This window comes from Pecten maximus, chromosome 19 (assembly GCF_902652985.1).
Source record: "Pecten maximus chromosome 19, xPecMax1.1, whole genome shotgun sequence".
Classification (NCBI taxonomy): domain Eukaryota; kingdom Metazoa; phylum Mollusca; class Bivalvia; order Pectinida; family Pectinidae; genus Pecten; species Pecten maximus.
Genome location: NC_047033.1, coordinates 8,295,132 through 8,317,959, shown reverse-complemented (window position 1 = coordinate 8,317,959; position 22,828 = coordinate 8,295,132). Strand labels below are relative to the sequence as shown.

At 36.7% G+C, this 22,828-nt stretch overlaps 3 protein-coding genes across 3 annotated transcripts; 2 read left to right on the top strand and 1 right to left on the bottom strand.

The window, feature by feature from the left end:
- Positions 1 to 1,389: 1,389 nt before the first annotated feature.
- On the top strand, positions 1,390 to 4,416 carry LOC117318100 (opine dehydrogenase-like). Its single transcript, XM_033873101.1, has 2 exons — positions 1,390 to 1,472; positions 2,139 to 4,416. The coding sequence occupies exon 2, from the start codon at positions 2,144 to 2,146 to the stop codon at positions 3,350 to 3,352; it is 1,209 nt and encodes a 402-aa protein (XP_033728992.1). The 5' UTR covers positions 1,390 to 1,472; positions 2,139 to 2,143; the 3' UTR covers positions 3,353 to 4,416.
- LOC117318098 (neurogenic locus Notch protein-like) lies at positions 3,665 to 5,211 on the top strand. Its single transcript, XM_033873097.1, has 2 exons — positions 3,665 to 3,670; positions 3,799 to 5,211. Exons 1-2 carry the CDS (start codon positions 3,665 to 3,667, stop codon positions 5,209 to 5,211), a joined length of 1,419 nt encoding a protein of 472 aa, XP_033728988.1.
- Positions 5,212 to 10,442: 5,231 nt separating this feature from the next.
- On the bottom strand, positions 10,443 to 12,880 carry LOC117318097 (neuronal acetylcholine receptor subunit alpha-6-like). Its single transcript, XM_033873096.1, has 2 exons — positions 12,206 to 12,880; positions 10,443 to 11,465 (listed from the first exon to the last, which is right to left on the bottom strand). Exons 1-2 carry the CDS (start codon positions 12,599 to 12,601, stop codon positions 10,536 to 10,538), a joined length of 1,326 nt encoding a protein of 441 aa, XP_033728987.1. The 5' UTR covers positions 12,602 to 12,880; the 3' UTR covers positions 10,443 to 10,535.
- Positions 12,881 to 22,828: the final 9,948 nt, after the last annotated feature.

Below are 22,828 nucleotides of genomic sequence, written 5' to 3'. Positions count from 1 at the left end.
ATCAAACTGCCATCCCATACTGATAATTTTCTTACCAAAGTAGAATGGATTCCAGAATGAAATTCAACAAATGATAGTCAAAAACTGTGATTCCTCTAAATAAACTATAGTAAATCTTATATAAATTAGTAGTGATTATAATACTGAAAAATGATGATTCGATTTTTTTATTGAACTTTTCAATGATCGTTTTAGCATAAAACTTAAAAATGGAAACTAACTGTGTCTTCTTTATGGATAGCCAAACTACTCCCAACATATACCATTGGTCATATTAGATACGCTATATAACGGTCCAAAATAGGTATTATATGTATCAATGAGTTACAAACCTCTGTAAATAACAATACATATAATTATGGACAATTATGCCAACTCTGCGCCCTATGGCATTTTTCTACAGCCAGGTGGTCATATGAGTGCGATTGTCAATATGTGTTTGTTTGCTGTGTTTACCAGCACGTCTACATGCAGTGACATTTTTAGGCGAGGTCTCCTTGTAGTAGTTGGTGGCTACCACACTGATAAACATACGGGGGCCCATCGCATGTCATCCAGAGCAATAATGGTGAAGTGTTATGCCTAAAGACACAACCACGACAATACAGACCGATTCGTTTCTAATTCTGAGATTCCCATGAAACATGTAAACCGACACGGGTAGGGATCGTCGAACCACGAACCGGCGCTCTAACCGACTGAACTATCGATATCGCCGTCCCATGACTCAAGTGTACATGACTGCCAAGGACACACCTATAGAAGAAAACACACCACAATAAGTCAGATTTTAAATCCCAAGTGTTGCAGCTGGGACGAAAAATCTATTCTCTTAATGGTCCCCCTAAATGAATTATATACATGTACGTAAACATATATTCCTTTTTACATACATATTATTTCAAGAACCTAAGTACCTATAGGTGTGTATCAGAAAGATGTCCATTACTTTAATTTGCATACTGTAGTTTTATTATTCCCTGATATCAATCTTGGCTTTTAAACTATTCAAATATGTGTTAATATCCTAGATTGTGATTTTAGATTTCGTCTACTGTCGACAACTGGTGTCCTTTATCTTTCTATCGAGACAGCTGTATTTTTACACAGCTTCTCATGGAAGTGTACGTGTGCGTCAAAACACTATATGGTATACGTTATCTTTCGTCGACACAAAAAAATCTGAATAAAACCATATCATGATTTAACTTACGATACTCTCCGTATTAGTACATACAATCATCATACATATGTTTTTACTGATTCTTAAAAAACCGTGATTTTATCTGCAAGAGCCGGAAATTAACGGTAAACTAGTAGCATTGTTGACCTATATTTTCATGTGTTACGAAACGTTACATACAGATAGGCGTGAACATATAAAAGCAAGCGCTCCAAGAAGTAGCAGGGTGAACCACGCGCGTATAGAGGTCGTTGTCTTTTGGAAAGTATACGAGATTATCCTGTCTAATGTAAGTTAGGCCAATATATTGTTCATTTATTGTGTTGCAGATGCAGGTCTGTGTTCAGTGATTACAAGCATGCCGGTTCTATAATCACCAAATCAAGGAAGAAATCGCTTTTACATGCATACACACAATACCAAACAGATATCGATCTAAACTGCAAGAGTTATCTCGCTTTACCCGGACTGGCGTGCTTTCCATTGTGGTGGATGATTTTAGTCTCTTTCCCATGAAGATGTGTAATTCTGAACAGATCTACTTGAACTTATGTGATCGAGTTGTCTCAGACGAGAGCTGCAATTTTCGGTCATATTCGCCTCGTAGGAGTTGACACAGAATGTTAGCCTGAAAATGAGATTGATACATATTGATTACGTACTGGTAAAAAAAAAAGTATCGCATATAATCGTGTAAGAATTGAATAATGCATTGCAAAGTTGATTTCTAAAAATTTCATCAATTCATAATTTTCGAAAAATTTACTTATCGCTCATTATTGAAAAATTCGTCACTTCGATTGAATGATGAATACTTTAGAATGATAATTGCATTTGGCGTCATTTAGTTAAAAAAAACGTTAGATGTATTTTGTTCAGCAACATAAGGCTAATTGAACATTTTCTATCTTCTGTCAAATTATGAAGTTTATTTATTTATTTACATATTTTACAGTCACAATGTCAGATACACCTTTGAGGATTGTGGTATGTGGTGGCGGAAACGGAGCCCACGTTTTTTCAACTTTAGCGGCAGCACGTGCAAACATTGACGTCAGTGTTCTCACAATATTTGAAAACGAGGCGGAAAGGTGGACAGCAGCCATGAAAGAGAATATTGTGGTTTCCTTCGCTGGAGAATCTTGTCAAGTGAAAGCTAAGCCATTTTTGGTCACAAGGGACCCAACAGCTGTGATTCCGAAAGCCGACGTGATCGTCATCGTTGTACCATCTTACGCGCATGCGCCAGTCTTGAAAGCTATTCTACCTTACTGTAGACCACACACTTTCATCGCTGGTGTTCCGGCACATCCAGGATTAGACTTCCAATTTACACACATATTTGGTAGCAAGGCAAAAGAATGTACCCTTGTCGTTCTAGAAACATTACCATGGGCATGTCGATTAATTGAATACGGTGCGCATGCTCAGGTTCTTGGGACAAAGGAAAAAGTAGGTGCTGCTTTGGTACAGGGTGAAGACAGTAATATCCCACTGGATTGCATTGAGACACTTCAGAGATTGATTGGCGACAAACCGCGGCTTAATCTAGTACAGAATAGTCTAGTCGTCAATCTGATGGCTAAAACCATGATTCATCCACCGATAATGTACGGGAAATGGAGGAACTGGGATGGTAAACCACTTCCGGAAAAGGCCCTCTTCTACCAGGGAATCGATGACTCACAGTCACATTTTCTGGCACAAATAAGCGATGAAGTATTGTTAACATCCCAAGCTGTCAAAGACAAGTGTAGCAAAACTGATCTTGACATTTCACCGATAAGTCATATCAGTGATTGGGTGAAAGAGTATTATGCTGACCAGGTAAAGGATGGGAGTTCACTGAAACTATCGTTCCAGACCAACCAAGCATATGACGGTCTTGTCCATCCGATGAAGGCCGTCGATGGAGGGGGCTATGTTCCTGACTTCTCTTACCGTTACACCAGGGAAGATGTCCCGTTCGGATTGGTCGTTCTCAAAGGAATTGCCCAGATTGTCAATGTGTCTACTCCAGCTATGGATACAGTGATTAAATGGGCACAAGAACGTCTTGGCGAAGAGTATATCGTTGGGACAGAACTTAAAGGTCGTGATCTGCCAAAGACAAGAGCACCACAAGTATTCGGTATTTACACAGTTGAGCAGCTGTTACTGCCCAGCTAATCTTGATACATTGTTGACTTCCCGATTATGTTATGTATTACGAAGACACTATCTCAACGTAAACAGAAATGCATCAACCAGGTAGCAAAGACCATTATAGTCTCTAACTAGAGCTAAATCAGGACGATTGTAAGGAGAAGTTATATAAGGACGATTGTAAGGAGGCGTAATATCAGGATGATTGTAAGGAGAAGTTGAATCAGGACGATTGTAAGGAGAAGTTATATAAGGATGATTGTAAGAAGAAGTTAGATCATGATGATTGTAAGGAGGCGTAATATCAGGATGATTGTAAGGAGAAGTTAAATCAGAATGATTGTAAGAAGAAGTTAAATCAGGATGATTGTAAGGAGAAGTTAAATCAGGATGATTGTAAGGAGAAGTTAAATCAGGATGATTGTAAGGAGAAGCTAAATCAGAATGATTGTAAACGGAAGTTAAATTAGGACGATTGTAAGGAGAAGTTAAATCAGGATGATCGTAAGAAGAAGTTAAATCAGGATGATTGTACGGAGAAGTTAAATCAGAATGATTGTAAACGGAAGTTAAATCAGGATGATTGTAAGGAGAAGTTAAATCAGAATGATTGTAAACGGAAGTTAAATCAGGATGATTGTAAGAGGGCGTTAAATCATGAGGATTGTAAGAGGGCGTTAAATTATGAGGATTGTAAGAAGGCGTTAAATCATGAGGATTGTAAGAAGGCGTTAAATCATGAGGATTGTAAGAAGGCGTTAAATCATGAGGATTGTAAGAAGGCGTTAAATCATGAGGATTGTAAGAAGGCGTTAAATCATGAGGATTGTAAGAGGGCGTTAAATCATGAGGATTGTAAGAAGGCGTTAAATCATGAGGATTGTAAGAAGGCGTTAAATCATGAGGATTGTAAGAAGGCGTTAAATCATGAGGATTGTAAGAGGGCGTTAAATCATGAGGATTGTAAGAAGGCGTTAAATCATGAGGATTGTAAGAAGGCGTTAAATCATGAGGATTGTAAGAAGGCGTTAAATCATGAGGATTGTAAGAGGGCGTTAAATCATGAGGATTGTAAGAAGGCGTTAAATCAAAATGATTGTAAACGGAAGTTAAATCAGGATGATTGTAAGAGGGCGTTAAATCATGAGGATTGTAAGAGGGCGTTAAATCATGAGGATTGTAAGAAGGCGTTAAATCATGAGGATTGTAAGAAGGCGTTAAATCATGAGGATTGTAAGAAGGCGTTAAATCATGAGGATTGTAAGAGGGCGTTAAATCATGAGGATTGTAAGAAGGCGTTAAATCATGAGGATTGTAAGAAGGCGTTAAATCATGAGGATTGTAAGAAGGCGTTAAATCATGAGGATTGTAAGAGGGTGTTAAATCATGAGGATTGTAAGAAGGCGTTAAATCATGAGGATTGTAAGAAGGCGTTAAATCATGATGATTGTAAGAGGGCGTTAAATCATGATGATTGTAAGAGGGCGTTAAATCAGGATGATTGTAAGAGGGCGTTAAATCATGAGGATTGTAAGAGGGCGTTAAATCATGAGGATTGTAAGAGGGCGTTAAATCATGAGGATTGTAAGAAGGCGTCAAATCATGAGGATTGTAAGAGGGCGTTAAATCATGAGGATTGTAAGAGGGCGTTAAATCATGAGGATTGTAAGAAGGCGTTAAATCATGAGGATTGTAAGTGGGCGTTAAATCATGAGGATTGTAAGAGGGCGTTAAATCATGAGGATTGTAAGAAGGCGTTAAATCATGAGGATTGTAAGAAGGCGTTAAATCATGAGGATTGTAAGAAGGCGTTAAATCATGAGGATTGTAAAAAGGCGTTAAATCATGAGGATTGTAAAAAGGCGTTATATCATGAGGATTAAAAGCATGAGTTACATACTGTAAACGTCTTCATTTTAGTAGTAATCTTATTTTAGCTGTTTTCGTGCGGGTAAACTATCATTACGACAGTCATAAGTAATGTGTGTTGTTGTCTACGACAAGACAATTCTTCATTGCACCAACTATTTAATTTCGGTTGAAGGCTTAATTTTGAGTCCGCCAACACGAGTACCTGGTACTTCACAGTAAGCTTATTCTTAACTTATGTTGAGGCGTTCTTATTAACGCCTATCGTGCTGTATCATTCAATTTACACTGATTAAAAAATAATCTTTCCAGAAACAATGCGTTAAGTATTTTATTATCGATAACAGACGTGCATTATGACTCAGCTGATACACATAATGATTTGAATCTTAGAAACTTTTTGAAAGTATGTTTTGAAAAAGAAAAGAAAAGAAAAAAAGAGCAACAACAACGTAACCATAGTAATACCTCTTAGACATAATACGGGTATAAGATAAAACATGTTTTACAAATACAATATATATGCAATATGTAGTTACCAAATGACAATATTCTTCGTAAGTTATCATTTGGAAATATTTCAATAGGTGTATATGTGGCATTTCACAATCCCCTGTTTTTTCATTTGATCATTAAGTGCAAACTGACGGCGGACGAGATCATGTTGAAGTTAAAACCAGAATAACAGGACTCTAGGAAACTCATTCTCATTAGAGTGTCTCGATGCATAGGGATGAAATATCAAGCAGGACCTATATAGGGCCTACTCTGTATATATTCGGTATGATGCAGTCATTGGAATTCAAAGGGTGTCTTCAACAAGACCAGATATACAAAAGTTATTTTTAATCGTAATTAATGTTCATTATTAACTTTAAATCACATTTCGCGTGGGATTTATTTTCGCGTTAATACGCGAGGAGAGTCCAATCGTGAATTCAAATCTTTTGCGATTAGTTGTTCGAAAATAACTCCTTTGTATGGCGGCCAGGCTGTCGGCTACCGATATATAAATGAGCCTTGTGGAGTCCAATAGTTCATCATTCGCGAATTAAAGTCATTTCGAGATCAGCGTTCGCGGAAACATATATTCGCGAATATATCTTAAGCGGTAAGTTCGCGAAATCTATGGGAGTTAAAGAACTCTGATAAACATTGTAATAAAAAATATTTATTTCTTCATAATTTTTATAACATTCGTGAAGTAATATGTTTATATTATACTAATGCTTCCAAAATGAGGTCACATTAACTACAATCTAATTTATCACTTAGGGACGATAATACAATACATTATCGAATTCTCATTTGTGTCAACGTTTTAACGTTAATAGCGGAAACGTTAAGTTCATGGATGATCGATACTAGACTATGTGGATCATAACATATATTCCATTGGATCTGTTGACAAAAAACCCCGCGATTGGTCATTCAATCAAACATCACTTTAGTATAATAGCTTCGTAAATTGATGTTCCTTGTCATCATCATATTACATAAACAAAAGACATTTCACCCAGTATTTACTCAGAAACAACCTGACCCACATTTATTGTCATAGCTAAAATGTTTCATCATAGGATACCTAATACATAAGACCCATGAGTAAGCACGGTGTAATATGTCGCTATAATGCAGAGGTGAAAAACAGACAGCAATTGTAAGTCTAAGATAACAAAATGCCATATTCAGATCTCAAAATAACGTTCATTCCATTCAGGGCAAGGTCATAAGTAACTTATTCACTTATTTCCAGTTTACTACTTTTCCTCGAAACAATAAGGGTTAAGACCATTGATGGGGGAATTACATGCGGTTTGATACAAAATGCATCATTCCTTGGTTCTCCTGAAACTCATACAATCCATGTTTTCAGACACTAACTCCTATAATTTTGCTATGTCTGCCGGTCAATAATCAGCGCTTTCTTAAAATTTGTTTCATGCACAGGATACATATATGTATTTTTATGTATCTTTCATCGCTCACTTTTTGTAGATTTAAATAAAAATAGCAAAAACGAAGTCTTGGGAAAAGGGTAATGATGGAAACGTTTCGCACTAAATCTGCCATGAAACCTTCCATCAACAAATCTAATCTTTGCACATCATATGATAGGTAATTGTTCATAGTTTGTTCGAACAAAAAGTTCGGGAAAATATGATGTCATCTATAACATCACCTATGACTCGTAAAACAGGCATTTTCAAAGATGTAGATTTCTGACAAACATCTGATCTGGCAGAGGCACTATCAGCTAAATTCACCTATAAAAGTGGTCAGATGTGTGCATATAAAGTACCAGGGATGCCGAAGATGTCAATTCTGCAGATTAAGCGTATTGTAAAGAGGTTTGAACACAGTGGATCAGTTGCTGATGGATGGCATGGAAAAAAGGAAAGACTAAATATGATCGTTCTAAGGAAAATATTGAAAGTGTGAGAACAGTAATTGAGGAAACATCCGAAAGGCCTGTGCGACTAGTTTTAAAAGACAACTACAGTGATCTCTAGTGTCATGCAACACCTAAAAATCACTGATATTCATTCTCGGTTGGTATTTGTAAGATGGATTATAGAACAGCGCAGACATTTCAGGATACCGTTTGGTTTTCAGATGAGGTTCATTTTGACCTACATAATGAGGTAAACAAGCAGAATTTCAGATTCTGGGGGTCTAAAAACCAAAGGTTCTATACAGAGAAATCCCTACATAGTGATAAAGTAACCGTTTTGGCGTCTCCTAGTTCAACTAGAATTTTTGGCCCATTTTTCTATAAGGACACAAATGGCAACGCCATGACACTTAATTGTGATTGCTACTTCCATCTTCTTAAACAAAAATTCTTACCGGCCATCCTAAAAAAATCTAGCATTAGATCAGTGTGGTTTCAAGGGGATCGCGCAACATCACATACTGCAGGAAATGTTTTTGAGTGATCGAATTCAATTTTTAAAAGAAAGATTATATCGCTGAAGACCCATACAGCTAGGCCGCAACATTCACCTGACCTCAACCCTTTATACTTCTTTCGGTTGGGTTATCTTAAGGGTAAATTGTACAATCCACCTTCTGAGATCATTGTAGACCTCGAGCAGGCTATCCGCAGAGAAATCCACGAAATATCTATTAAAATATGTGCATTAGTAATTAAAAATTTTAGACGTAGAATTGATTTTGTCGCTGACCAAAATGCACGTCATTTGGAGCACTTTGTATAAAAAGGTACCTTTTATTGACAAACAGTTAAATGTTTAATATCCACTTCAGTATGGTAAGATCCACAAATAAAACTTAGAAAATGTACTTTTATGTGGTATACTAGTATATTATTTTCCTGTGATGAAATGAGTTATTGGGATTTAGAAAGTATCAGATATTTTGAAACACCCATATGTGTAACAGTTTTCGTATAGTGGATGTTTCTCAGGTCCTACGACTGGGTTCCGTGTGTCTGTGTAACTACATGTATATACACCCCGGTATGCATCATGACATTGCCAAGGACAATCAACGAGCAGATATATTCACATATATTTATTTACATGACAGGAAACAATACAAGGCCTACAAATACAATCTCAAACAACTCGCATACTACACTCATATATGGAACGAACCCCCCCCCCCCCCCCCCCCCCCCCCCCCCCCCCCCGACTAAGGCTACAAATGTTTCCCTAATATGCCTATAGACGACGGACCAATGGACATAACTGGACATAGACGACGGAGACATAGTATATATTGAGGTGTAGACGACGGTAATTTAGAAGAGACTAACTAAATGCCGGTATCAGGTGATTCTCGGTCAGTTCCTATCTAAACTTCAGCCGGGAATCAGCAGATACGGCTGATAAATATATCCTAACGCCGAAACATAATTTTAGCGACCCAGGCCGAATAACAATTTAAGACTAGACTTACCGAAATACGTTGCGCCACGCAGGGTCTCAGTGTCTGACCAGTTCCGTGGTCCAAACTTCAGCCAGCACTGGCGAGAACCCCGCGAAACTGAATATATAGCCCAGTAGCCCCACCCCCAGCCTGTATTTTCCCGTGCTACACGCGTATATACGTAGCCAACTACCCGAACCGGCTAAGCTACACGTACCCTGTTACCAAATATAACTAGGGGAAAACCCCACGTCACCAACACTAGGTGGCGCTAGTTCCTACTTCCCAGCATGGCCGCCAAGCCGACAGACGATCACGGAGGTTAAGATACAAACAAAACCAATCCTGCTACATATGTATATAGATATTTACAATAGTATAGATTAATAGCCCAGTACGTGGCCACCATATCACACATCATATCTGCCTAGATGGCTCCGCACAATCAAATGCTGGGAGTAATAATCTTATCTAATTTTGAAGATTCTACTGGTGATTGGCGGAACTGACTGCACACAAATATAAATACAAATATATTGACGGATTCGAAAAGCCGGATCCATTTTAATTAGTAAAGTACCTTGTTATACCTATATAAGTTTACCGAATGGAACGAAAATGACTTTTATTTAAAGATAATTGCCGATGTCAATATTTTGTTTCCCTAATATATTCAAACGTATGCACCAATCCCATTATTGTTTGCTCACTTTTGGCCTTTAGTTGAACGTTCGCTCATGTGAGGAAGGCTTTGGGTTCTGTCCCCTATGGTAGTTGCTGCTCCTGCTTAGCGCTCAGCATACAAGGAGTGGGACGACTGGTTCGCTCGTTATCAGTATAATGTGACCGGCTGGGGTGTCCTGCTGGGTGTCTTCGGCAGTACGCTTCAGTGAGGTAGCAGTATAAATCGGCAAAAATTCCGGCCTATCACAAGGAGACTTAACACGAACATACCGCAGCCTCCCAAAACACACATACGCATTCACCACACGCATGCATGTCGCACGCACGGGAGGCCGTCCTTTAATGACCTTAGCTGTTAATATAACGTTAAACAAAATAAACCAAACCAAACCAAATGTATCCTCTAGATATTTCTGCACAATCAAATGTTGGGGTAATAATCTTTTCTAATTTTGAAGATTCTTATTGTAATTGACGGTATTGATTGCACATAAATATAGATACAACAACATTGACGGATTCGAAATTGAAAGTCGAAAATAGAAATGTTTTCCGGATCCATTTCAATTAGTAAACTACCTGGTTATACCTTGTATACCTAAACTGAAAATATATTGTTATTTACAAAAATCTTTGCCGATGTCAATATTTTGTTTCCCTAATTTATTCCAATTTATATATCAATTCCATTACTGTTTTTAAGATAGTGACATATTTATCATCACAGTATCCTAAATCATACCCGACGATAGCTTCTAAGCTAATCCGTGTTGCTGCCCCTTTGGGAACCTGCAAGAAATAACACGAGTGTTCCAGATGTAACTGCCACGAGAAAAATCCAGAAACAGTAAAAGTCAATAGCACTGGAAACTTCCATCCAAGATATTTTATCGGAATCCTCTCCGGGTACAATATCAGTAGTTTCCGTTTTTTCCAGTGTACTGTCAACTTTCTGTCGTTGACAACTTCGGCATTGTAGAACCAAACTCAGTCTCACAAGACCTCTGAAACAGCCTGGTATTTCACGGGAACTGTGTCTGAAATGTATTCGATGTTCCAGTGTGCAAATTGCAACAATCAATGTCCCTATGATTAAGAGAAATATGAGGTATTTCCCTAGGAGAGACAATACAGATGAAACCGGAAGTGACGTACTTACAATTGTGAGAAATACTGCAAACGCCAAATACACTGTCATGCAGAATCCGAGTTTCTCTCCACTCTCAGTTGGAATCGCGAATGTGAAAATTGCTAAAATGGAAAGCATAAGAATAGGAGCAACCACGTTGTACAGGTAATACTGGTGCTTTCGCTTCAGGGAGATAGAGAATTGTATCATGGCGTTGTCGGTTTTTGTTGTGAACGTGTGTGCAGTCCATCCCGTTAAGTCCCATTCCGAGTTTTTTTGGAAATGCTCCAAATCAACTTCGATTGGGGGCACTCTGACATGTATTTTATCTATTTCACTAGTCCAGACGCCTACGTTAATGTTACAGGTTTGGTTGTCGAAAGGAAAATATTCTACCTTCATAGCACATTTGGTTTCGAAGACTTCGTACGGATGCCAAATGACAGTTCCATCATACTGGACTTTAACCAAAACGAATTTATCACCCAGGGCCTTCATCTTGCTGAAGCCATTATCCAAAGCCATGTCAGGCGTCCATACTTCCGTCTGAGGTATCAGTAGCTGTCAAGTAAAGGACACAATAACTTAAAATGATCTCATCATACTTGCCAAGTTTCGTCAATTGTCTTAAATGAAATTCAATTACATGGATTAAAATGGACAACCTTTTGTGGAATATATGATCATATATGCCTTATACTACCGATCGAAAAGTACTCTTTTATTATTTCTTGTATGTTATGGTTTTTATAATTCACAAACACATCTGGTCGATGGAGGGCTATAAAATTTTCGCTCGTTACGTTGACCTATTTACCTGGTCAAATGGGACCAAATTCGCTTGAATCTTCAAACGAGTTCGTCTATCCTAAATGTCCAGGTCGTAATATTTTATCAAACGCATGCTGGGGTGAAGGTTTATCAAGAGCATGTGTTTTAAGACAGAAAGTTAAAGGTGTTAAATATCATTGTAAATAATTTGTTCTTGAAATAAGAGATGATTTCCACTATTTATTGAGATGACCTTATTTGAACACAGAAAGAAACATATATCTAGATAAGTATGTATACGAATTACCAAATGTTATTAAATTTCCAGAAATAATGAACACAAAAAAAACATGTTAATTTAGATTTATAACAAATATGTTTCAAAAATTCTCATGATCTGTCCTCCACATGCATCAAATTTGCTTTGTTGTACATTGTGGAAATCTAATTTCGTGAAAAGAAATGAAAGGAAGCTTGAAGTTTAAATATCAAAATCCAGAGTTACATGTCCCAATTGCTGAAAAGGGTACTAATTTGGGGTTAAAATCTTTACTATAGAACTGCATGAAATGACCGCGTGAACAGGAAACGCTTACCTCTGTGATGTCATCGTACAAAGCTGGATCCCATTCAAGGTTTTCATCACTCCAAATCAGTCCTAGAAAAGCTGTTGTGGTGAGTTTTTCCTCGACAACATCTACATCCATAATCGCTACAAGGTTAAGACTTGCCTCCATGATTAGAGTCTGTTTGTGATCTTTAACAGGACGAATGAATTTGTTGTAGGAATTGTTGACAAAAAGTGTATCCCAAAGTCTCTTAGCGTGGTCTGTCTCCTCCTCTGACGTCACATAAATTGTATTATCGAAAAGAATAGCATACAAAGATATACCAATGAAAAAGTTCCGAAGAATGGATTGAAACATGTCTGAGGTTAGAATATTACGATATAGTTAGCGTTTTTCAACTAAATGTCGATTCACAGTGGAAAGAACATTCTTCTACCAGTCATGAGAGATTATTGTACATGTTGATATCGTTAGCCTATGACAGAGGGCTTGTTAATACAGGCACATATCCTGCGGAAGCAGTTCGTGAAGTGAATTCAGTTAGCCTGAAAGACAAAAAAAAAAAAAAAAAAACATGTTGATTATCATGATAACCTAGCATACACTTACGTGTATAGGTTTGTCTCTGATTTTAAAGTCATGGGAACTACGATATTCAGGTGAAAAAATATGTACCAGTTTTCAGGGAAACGAACCTCAAGGTGAATAAATGAAATTTAAAATATTACCTGACGTTGTTTTATTGTCATATTTGTAATTAAGGTGAAATTGATGACTGTTTCTCGCGAACTCTTTATTATTATATCAATGATAATTACCTATATTTTCAACAAACCAAAATCACAAAATAGCTTTTGATATTCAAGGTATATATATTTCATTACACATTATATACTGATATCGGTTAAAACATGGGACGGTTCGTGTGGAAATATCGTAGATCATGCATATGCGTTTAGTGGAGTTCCTCGTGTCTCTCGTTCTGACTGAACTTTCAGCTTTTATTCCGATTAGATTATCTATTGATATAAAAGAGAGAGAAAACTCTAATATACGAAGATTAAAATGATATCGCGAAATTATAACTATAAAGTAAAAGTGCAGTCGATCATTCGTGTACCTAATTATTTGTATTAATTCAATGATAAAACACAGGATAAAAAGCAGGTTAAACAAATCACTAGTGATTATTTATAACTAGTTTTCAAATGACCACCAGAGTAGTATTAATGTCTTTTTGTATTCCTTGTAAAGTGTTCGAAAATTGTTCGAATCTGAAGACATCAAAGATTTTGAAAAAATATTGAGTATAAGCACGTGCCAGAATATATGTATGAGTCGTACTTACCATACACGTGATGAACATATACTCAACTCCAGTAACGGTATTTCTTGGTGACTGTACTCGGTCTAATTTACGAGTCTGCAATACGCGTTATGTGCGCCTGCGCTCTCCTAACTGAGTATGTGGTTATCTATAGTCAAACTACATGTGGATGAGGTCAAGAGGCCAAATATTGGATAAAACATCTTTTCGCAACTCATACAATATATATATATGTATTTATAAACCATGCCATTGTTGTGTCGATTAGCAACAACGATAAAACCGTTCCGATTATATTATTGTCATATGTGGTTTATTGTGTCGGTCAATTTTCCGCAACACTAAATCAATACATGGTCGCGAAGGTCTTTGTTTTTAAAGCCTGTCTATTTACCTTTATTATCGAGACCATCTTTAGGCATTATATAGGATAATGGTCATTCCATAATTGACTAAGTAGAAAGCATTGTGTGAGCCATTAAAGTAATGAATCTCAACGCTCCAGGGGTAGATATAGGCATTAATAAATTTGAACAAAAATGACATTCATCCTAACAAACGTTTACCAACCTAATCGACATGAAATGAAAAGTCTGAAAATGCAATGTTATTTTGAAAAATCGATTTTGAAATATTTTTTGCTTTCAGTACCTTTTAGTCAAGAGTATTATGTTCTGGTTGTAATAATTCCTTTCAGTGTGTCAATGGTTCTATGGGGCAGATGTATTTCATTGCCTGACATTTGTTATTTTTCGTTTTTATTGGTAAGCTTATGTAACCCTGGTAAAATACTAGCTTGGCAATATCTCTCGGCTAGATATACTTTCTCTTTATCTCGATCGGTTGAGCGTAATACGATTAATCCAGAGGACCCGGGTTCGATCCCTAGCGGAGTTATTAAAATATATTTAATTGACCATGCTCTATGTTATACTTAACTGCATGTACTCGTGAACGTGAAAAGGTATATGGATTAAACTGGCCGACCACGTGGGCCTACGAAATATCATAGCCATATAATCCTCTATTTTAAACGTCTGAAAATAAGGGTTCGAAATATAATTCCAAATACATCAGGCACAAGGACCAGATAATTTAGTACATGTAGAATATTAATTTGAAAGCGGAAAACTATACAATAAAGTATAATGGGTCCCTGTGATTTCAATCACCCATACATCCACTGTTGTAAAGTTCCGACATTAGAGTTCATAGATGTTCACTCACTTTTCTTGCGAAAGATTCCTTGAATATATATGATTGTTACGTTATGCTGAAGTTCTACTCTAAATCATCATCATCATCATTCTTTATTTCTCAAAATGTGAGAGTACAAAAGGAAGAAAAGAAAAAGAAATTAAATTGAAATGTACATAATTACATTGAATTAAAACGTTGAATGCACATTGTGATTAAGAATCACATCTGATCTGTTCCATTTGACTCATTATGAGTAGCATATCTTATTTCACATCTCTTAGGCGCGGAAGTAGATTTCAGCTGATTTCTTTAGTAGGTACGCACAGTCTTTGATAAACTCTTCAGTTAAAACATCACTGTCAAATTCAAAATATGAGAATTTCCCTTTGAATATTGTCTGAAGCAGGAGCTCTTCTGACAGGTTAGAGATTATTAGATAAGGCAGCACTCCATAATAATCAACCATTTTTGTTAAAAAAGTATCTCTTAGCCGAAATCGAATGAAACCATTGTCTCTAACAATAGTCGACTCTCATATATAGCAATAGGTAGCACACTACAGTAGGACAGCCTGGCCTGGCGATTGTTTTGTTAAGCAAATAACTCCTGTATTATAATATGCATAAAAAATTAAATGTACACTATAATTGGTATATTCAGTATGAAGAAGTACATACAGGCTTCACATTTGTTAAAACAAAAATTAATCAATTGGTTCCAGATTTTGAATTTTCGGATTTTCCGAAAGTGTGTTTACGCAGGAAATTTAGTTTTGCCTACAGCGAAAAATGGAAGCCCACAGAAAAGGTAAGATAACAGGAAAGCTTAATTTACAACATATGTCAAAACAAGATTAATTTCGTCTTTGGAATAGAGCTATTTAATAGGTTTCAGGAAATCAAATGTGTAGAGAATTGTGTCATTTTGGGTCAAATATCATAATATTTTTCAATTTTTGAGCATTTTTAAGCTGTTACCATGGTATTTACAGCTCTAAAAGTCACAGAAAATAAAAGTTTACTTATCCTTCAGAGCTGTATTAAAATTGCAAATGTTGTACAGATTACAAACATATATACTTTATTAAAGGTTATATGTAGGGTTAGCTGGTAATGTTTACATATCTAAAACATGTGCCATATTTTTCAGAATTGGGCATTTTTACTGTACACTGCTACCATAGCTCCGTTTACAAACAGTTTCAATTGAATCTCTGATGAAAGATCCGCATATCGAATATAGCACTGAATAAAGTCTAATAATCTATGCTTAATTAAGATTGCCAAGATGTCTGGGATAAATCCCATTAGATTTGTTTCTTGGCCATCTATATATTTGTCTAAAAGTCTACGGATGAATATTCCTTTCGGAACACTGTCAGGTGTGCATTTAACAATACAGCATCAAAAGTACAATTTCCTCTTTTCAATTTCACACTGAATCCTGCGTATTCCAACCATACTTTCGCACATGTCGGATCCAGTGGATGGTCTCAGATTTAGAATAAATTAAATTGCATAATGCTGAAATGTTTCTAGCCTTCGAATATCGGATTTAGTTAATTTATTCCATAGTTCACATCTATATAGCACAGACGGAAGTATAACTTTCTTGTAAGTGCTGATGAGTGTAAGCGGTTTAGTGTATACACTTGGGGCCGCGGTGGCCGAGTGGTTAAGGTGTCCCGACACTTTATCACTAGCCCTCCACCTCTGGGTTGCGAGTTCGAAACCTACGTGGGGCAGTTGCCAGGTACTGATCGTAGGCCGATGGTTTTTCTCCGGGTACTCCGGCTTTCCTCCACCTCCAAACCTGGCACGTCCCTAAATGACCCTGGCTGTTAATAGGGCGTTAAACAAAAACAAACCAAACAAACCAAAGTATACACAATCGGTTCCATACGTGTGATGGAATGTAGCATGTTGCGGCCTTTTTTACATGCGTTGTCAACGGCGTCGGCGTTTTTAAGGTTGGAGGACAGGAGTACTCCTAGGTGTATATCCTTTTCTACAGTTAGAATTGGATTGTTGTTTATTATCCAATCTATTTCTTTTGCAGGCGGTACAAAAGGTAGGTATTTTGCTTTTTGACGTATTAAATTGGAAGTTCCACCTTCCAGTGTAGCTTTGTGCGACGTCTAACAATGTCTGCAGGGTTTTCGGACTAGTAGTAACAAGAGCAACATCATCAGCTAAACATGGATTACCACATGCAATAGATTGAACTTTTGCGCCAACTTTAGTCGACTCCAATTCGATGAGCATATCATTAATGTGAAGTAAGTATAGGAATGTTGAGATGATTCCTCCTTGTCTGACTGACATTTGAACATTGAGCCAGCGTGATTGAGCACTATGTCTAAGTCCTGATATGCATTACGTAGCATTCCAAATAGACAGCCGGTCACTCCAATATTATAAAGTTTGTTAAAGATACCGTTGTGTTGTACAGTGTCAAAGGCTTTATATGTATCTAAGAAGGCCACATAAACTTTGCTGTTTTGTTCAATGTTTTCATATAGACATTCCCGCGGAGACTTAATGATGCCGTTGTACAACTTAAACCTTTCTGGAAACCTCGTTGCTGCTTAGAAGGAAATTCGATATGGGTGTCGTGAATCCATCTCGATAAGCTTCTACAGTACTGGCAATAAGGAAATCGGTCTGTAATTGTTCGGGTCATTATTTTTCTTGAAACCTACCTTATGAATCGGAATGATAATTCCCCGTTTCCACGTTTTCGGAATACATCCTGTGAATATTGAGTTCAGTAACTTTTGTATAGTTTCAATGACAGCTTTCCATCCAAAGCGAATATGTTCATTAGTTATCATATCAGCCCCAGGAGCTTTTCTGAGTTTCATCTGCCTAATTGCTGCTTCAATTTCCTCAAAAGTAAATACGTTATCAAGCTCTTCTTGCATTTCGAAATGCAACTTGTAATCATCAATGATCGTGCTATCTGCATATAATTTTTCGTAGAAGTCAGCAAACGTTTCAACGATGCATTGTGGGTCAGGCGCGAGTGTTCTACCATACGTAAGTTCTGTACAAGCATCTGGTGTGTTGTTCTTCCGTTTTCGCACGATTCTCCAAAATAGTCTGGTGTCCACATCAGCTGTCTTATCTAACTCACTATTAACCTCATCTAAATGATTCGAAAGACATTTTTTTGCGTTTTTTGTAGTCCCTGTATGAAGCATAATGTAGCCCGCGAAGTCTGTTCTCATTAACCCAATTTTTTCTATATGTTAGGGCTGTATTATGTGCTGTTTCTAGCTCCCGTGACCAGTATGGTTTCAGATACTCTCTAAAACGCCGTTTGGGAATGGTTTCGTCGGACGTCAGTATCAGGCATAGAACTAACTGTTCATATAAAGCATCAATACCAAATTGTGTCGACGTATCAAATTCACGAATGTTGTATAGCCTATTTGCCAATGATAGCCGATATAAAATTAAATGATCCACGGTTGCTTTATTCCACGCAGAATGAACTGTGTTGTTTTCCGGTTGTATTTCGTGATTTGGAACGCTGAAATCAAATACGCACACGATTGGATATCGACATTGTCTGTGATGTTACTATAGGATATATTGGCAAGCGTAGTTTCATCAACAAGAACATAATCTAGGGTAGTTTGGCAAGGTCTAAATGTATATCTCGTTCCTTTACATGACGTCTGATTGTTTACCACACACAAGTTCAACTCATTTATGACATCGTTCAAGGCATTTGCTTTCTGCTTAGCCACGTACAATGTAGTACTGTGGATCTTCAAGGATACGCGCGTTAATGTCACCAGCTACTACAATTTCCCCTCTTGATGAGTAAAAGGTAAGTATATCGTAGAGATACTGCACAGTGTCTTTATACTCCTTAATGTTATTTACACTTTGCATAGACTCCGAAAATGTAGATAGTCTGTTCAGAGACTTTTGTCAATTTCACGGCAACAATACGGTTGTTAACTACTTCTTCTACCGAGCAGATGCTGTACTGTAATGATTTCCTTACCAGAAAAGCAACACCGGTCCTACCAGTTGACAAATCGGGACTACTGGTATTAATTGCATAATAATCAGAGTCTATCGTGTCCTACTTATATAAGAAAGCTAGTGACTCGCGAGACAGCTTATGTTCGGTTATAACAGCAAGGTCAAATTTCGTTTGCTTTAATAATGTAGACAAGCACTTTGCTGATGAGAACGCCCCTCGAACGTTCCATGTTAGTATGGAGAAGGCCATAATGTAGAAATATAACACAGACAGTAACATATAGTTTTATTGAGGTGCCTGTTAAGTACAAACGGCGGTCATCATAGTCATACAGCTAAGCCATGACCTTAGCCAGGCGTACACCAGTACGCCCGGGCTTCCGCATCATTTTGTCAAGATAACATTTTTTTCATTAGATAATTTTCAAACAAATATTGTTTTAATAATATGATATGAAAATGTTGAAATTCCTGTGGATGGTTTCCCATCAAATCCTACATTAACCTGCAATTAATGTAGGCCTATTTATCGGCGTCTAGATTGTTCGGCTCTGTATCCGAACGTCTCCATGTGTCTAGAGATTCTACATGTATATGTATGTTACATCTTCATCATCATGCTTTGAATTGGCTAAAGACATTATGAGGACTGATTGATATGTCAAGGGCCTCATATTGAAGGAGGCACTCAATGGTGTTATTTTTAAGTCCCACTATTCTCTGAGTATATAGGGCCGTGTACTCAAGGACTGGTCTCATTTGGTTGGTTTACATCGATGAGGAAGCACTCTAAAAAACAAGACAAACGGCTTTTGCAAAATGGACAAAATCGGTGAAAGAATGGTTTAACACCTAAGGATATCCATAATGGTATGCAAGCAACACTACGGAAAGATGCCCCTTCATATGCTTCCGTGAAAAGGTGGGTGGCGGAATTTAAGCGCGGCCGACAAAGCCACGAGGATGACCCGTCCTGGATGGCCTGTTAATGTTGCAACCCCAGAAATGGTCAATAATGCTCATGATATTATTATGACTGACAGACGAGTCACAGAAAGATATATATAGCCTGTATAATTGGTATTTCACAGAGAGACTCCTCTCTGTGACATACCATTCTGACCGAGGATCTTGCAATGAGAAAGCTTTCGGCCCCGAAGGGGATCAAGACTTCTGACAGTTGATCAGAAGCACACCAGGCGCATATCATCGTGTGCTAATGTTAACCTTTATCTCCAAAAGGGACAAACAATCAATGACACATACTACGCTTCACTTCTGAAGCAGTTACGGGAAACTATTAAACTTAAGGGCGCGAAAAGCTCACTAAAGGTGTGTTATTACATCAGGACAATATGCTCCTGTTCACAAGTCTGTTATTGCCATGGCTGCCATTCACGATTGTAGCTTTAAACTGATTGAGCATCCGCCTTATTCACCTTTTTCAGGAACTCGCTCCATCAGACTTTCATCAATTTCCAAAACTGAAAACGATCTATTTCAGGAACCCACTTTCAGTCCGATGATGACGTCATGCATGCAGTGGATGATTCGATCGGAATAGCCAAGAAAAGGAGTTCTAATAGTGACATTGAGGCCCTTAAACACCGCTGGCAAAAGTGTATATAGATACTGAAGGGGATTTTGTTGAAAAATAATACAATATGAGGCTCACAACATATCAATTAGCCCTCGTACCTGAGATCAACCATGGACGGAGAACGAATGTCTCTCTGACATTGTTGCATGTGTGTTGTGATTATGTAGATGTAAACACAGTGGTGACCATGTTTGTTAATTATTTATAAAAGCTATTAATCCATCGTCTATTAAAACCCACACCTTAGTTTCCATATATATGACATTTGTATCATTTATCACCTGAATATGTACACGATATATATTTTCAATCAACATCAATACATCATTTACAATGTATAACAGATTATTAGCCATGACTTTCATGGTATATGTTTGGTGCTGACATGTTTCTCGTAAAATATGCTAATCACGTCTGTCTATCTAGAAATACCAATACATCTCACGGGGATTCATAAATGCTGGTGTACCTCAGGGATCTGTTCTTGGCCCCTTTCTTTTTCTTTTATTCATCAATGACATAACAGACAATGTTTCTTCAAACATTAAGTTATTTGCAGATGATACTTCATTATATATAATAATTGATAATAAAGATGATCTGGTTACACCAGCTAGTATTCTTAATGATGATCTTTCTTCTATATCATCATGGGCTAATCAATGGCAGATTCTTTTTAACCCCAATACAACTGTATCTCTAACATTCTCACGAAAATATACCAACTTATATCCTCCCCTAATGTTCAATAATCAACTCATATCTATACATGACTTTCATAGGCACCTAGGTTTAACATTTAATAGCAAAGGTACATGGTCTGATCATATATATAGCATCTATGATAAAGCGTCATCCAGACTAAAAATACTAAGAATGTTAAAACGTACACTTGATAGAAACTCTCTAAGAACATTATATATATCATATATTAGGCCTATTTTGGAATATGCAGATATTGTATGGGACAATTGTACAAAAAATGAATCAGACTTCTTAGAATCTATTCAAATTGAAGCCATGAAAATTATTACAGGTCAAAGAAGAGAAACTTCACATCATATCCTTTATTCGGAAACTCATTTAGAAACACTACAGACAAGAAGAAATCATCACAAACTCATACTAATGTATAAAATTATGAACGACCATGTACCAAAATATCTTCACAACATCATCAATCCTTTCTTTAACACAAATAACAACTATACATTGAGAAATGAAAGAATATTTAATATACCACAAACTAGGACTAACAACTATACTAACAGTTTTTTCCCTTCTACGATGAGACAATGGAACAATATTGATGACTCATTAAGAAACTCTGTCTCTATTTCAATTTTTAAATCAAAGATAAAAACATTATTTCCAACAACAATTTCTGAAACTTTTATTAACTGTAACCCTAGGAATCTTAATATATTACTATGTCAATTAAGAAATAATGCAAGTGACTTACAACATGATAAATTTATTGATCACCTGACTGATGATTGTTCCTGTGAATGTGGTGCACCATTAGAAAATGTTGAACATATGTACGTACGTACGTATGTATGTATGTATGTATGTATGTATGTATGTATGTATGTAAAGTAAGTATGTATGTATGTACGTAAGTATGTATGTATGTATGTATAGTAAGTATGTATGTATGTATGTATGTATGTATGTATGTATGTATGTATGTATGTATGTACGTACGTATGTATGTATGTATGTATGTATGAAGATAGGTGATGGTTTTCTCTTTCTTTTTTTTTCTTTTTGTTTACTCATCATCTCCATTAACTACTGTTATATCTATTTTTCATTTTTCTACTTATCTATATCAGAGACCTATATAGTATATAGATCTCTGTCTATATATTTAATTTTTTTTGTTAATCTTTTCTCTTCTTTGTTAGACATTCTCTTCAATAAATTATTCTCTATTATAAAGCAAAATTCTCCTCTCAGTTATGATCTTTCTTTTCCATAAATTGATAATAAGCATTCCATTTTACTTTTTCTCTACATAATTAAATTTACAACTATACCACTAAAATTATTAATAATATTTATGTTAACGGAAGTATGGAAAGGACCTGTATAGGCTAAGCCTGTTGTCCAATCCAATTTGTATATATATCTCTATTATGAAATATTGTATTTAAATTAATTCAAATGATTTATTGAATAAGATATTTTGAAATGAAAAATCTCATAGGGATACCCCGATACCCCGTAACCCCCGCCCTAACGAGATGGCATTTTGTAGGAAGTCCTACGTCCTTCCGTCGGGCGCCTGGAAGCAGTTTATGAAGAGAGTTAATTCCGGCTTTTGTTGAGTTCCTTTAGTAAAACTTAAATTATGCAGCTCTTTCTGGGCCGAGTTGTTTAAAAGGGGATTAGGCTAAGCACGTTTAACAATATTTTTTTCAAAACCTGATATAATAGATCTACAATGTACATGT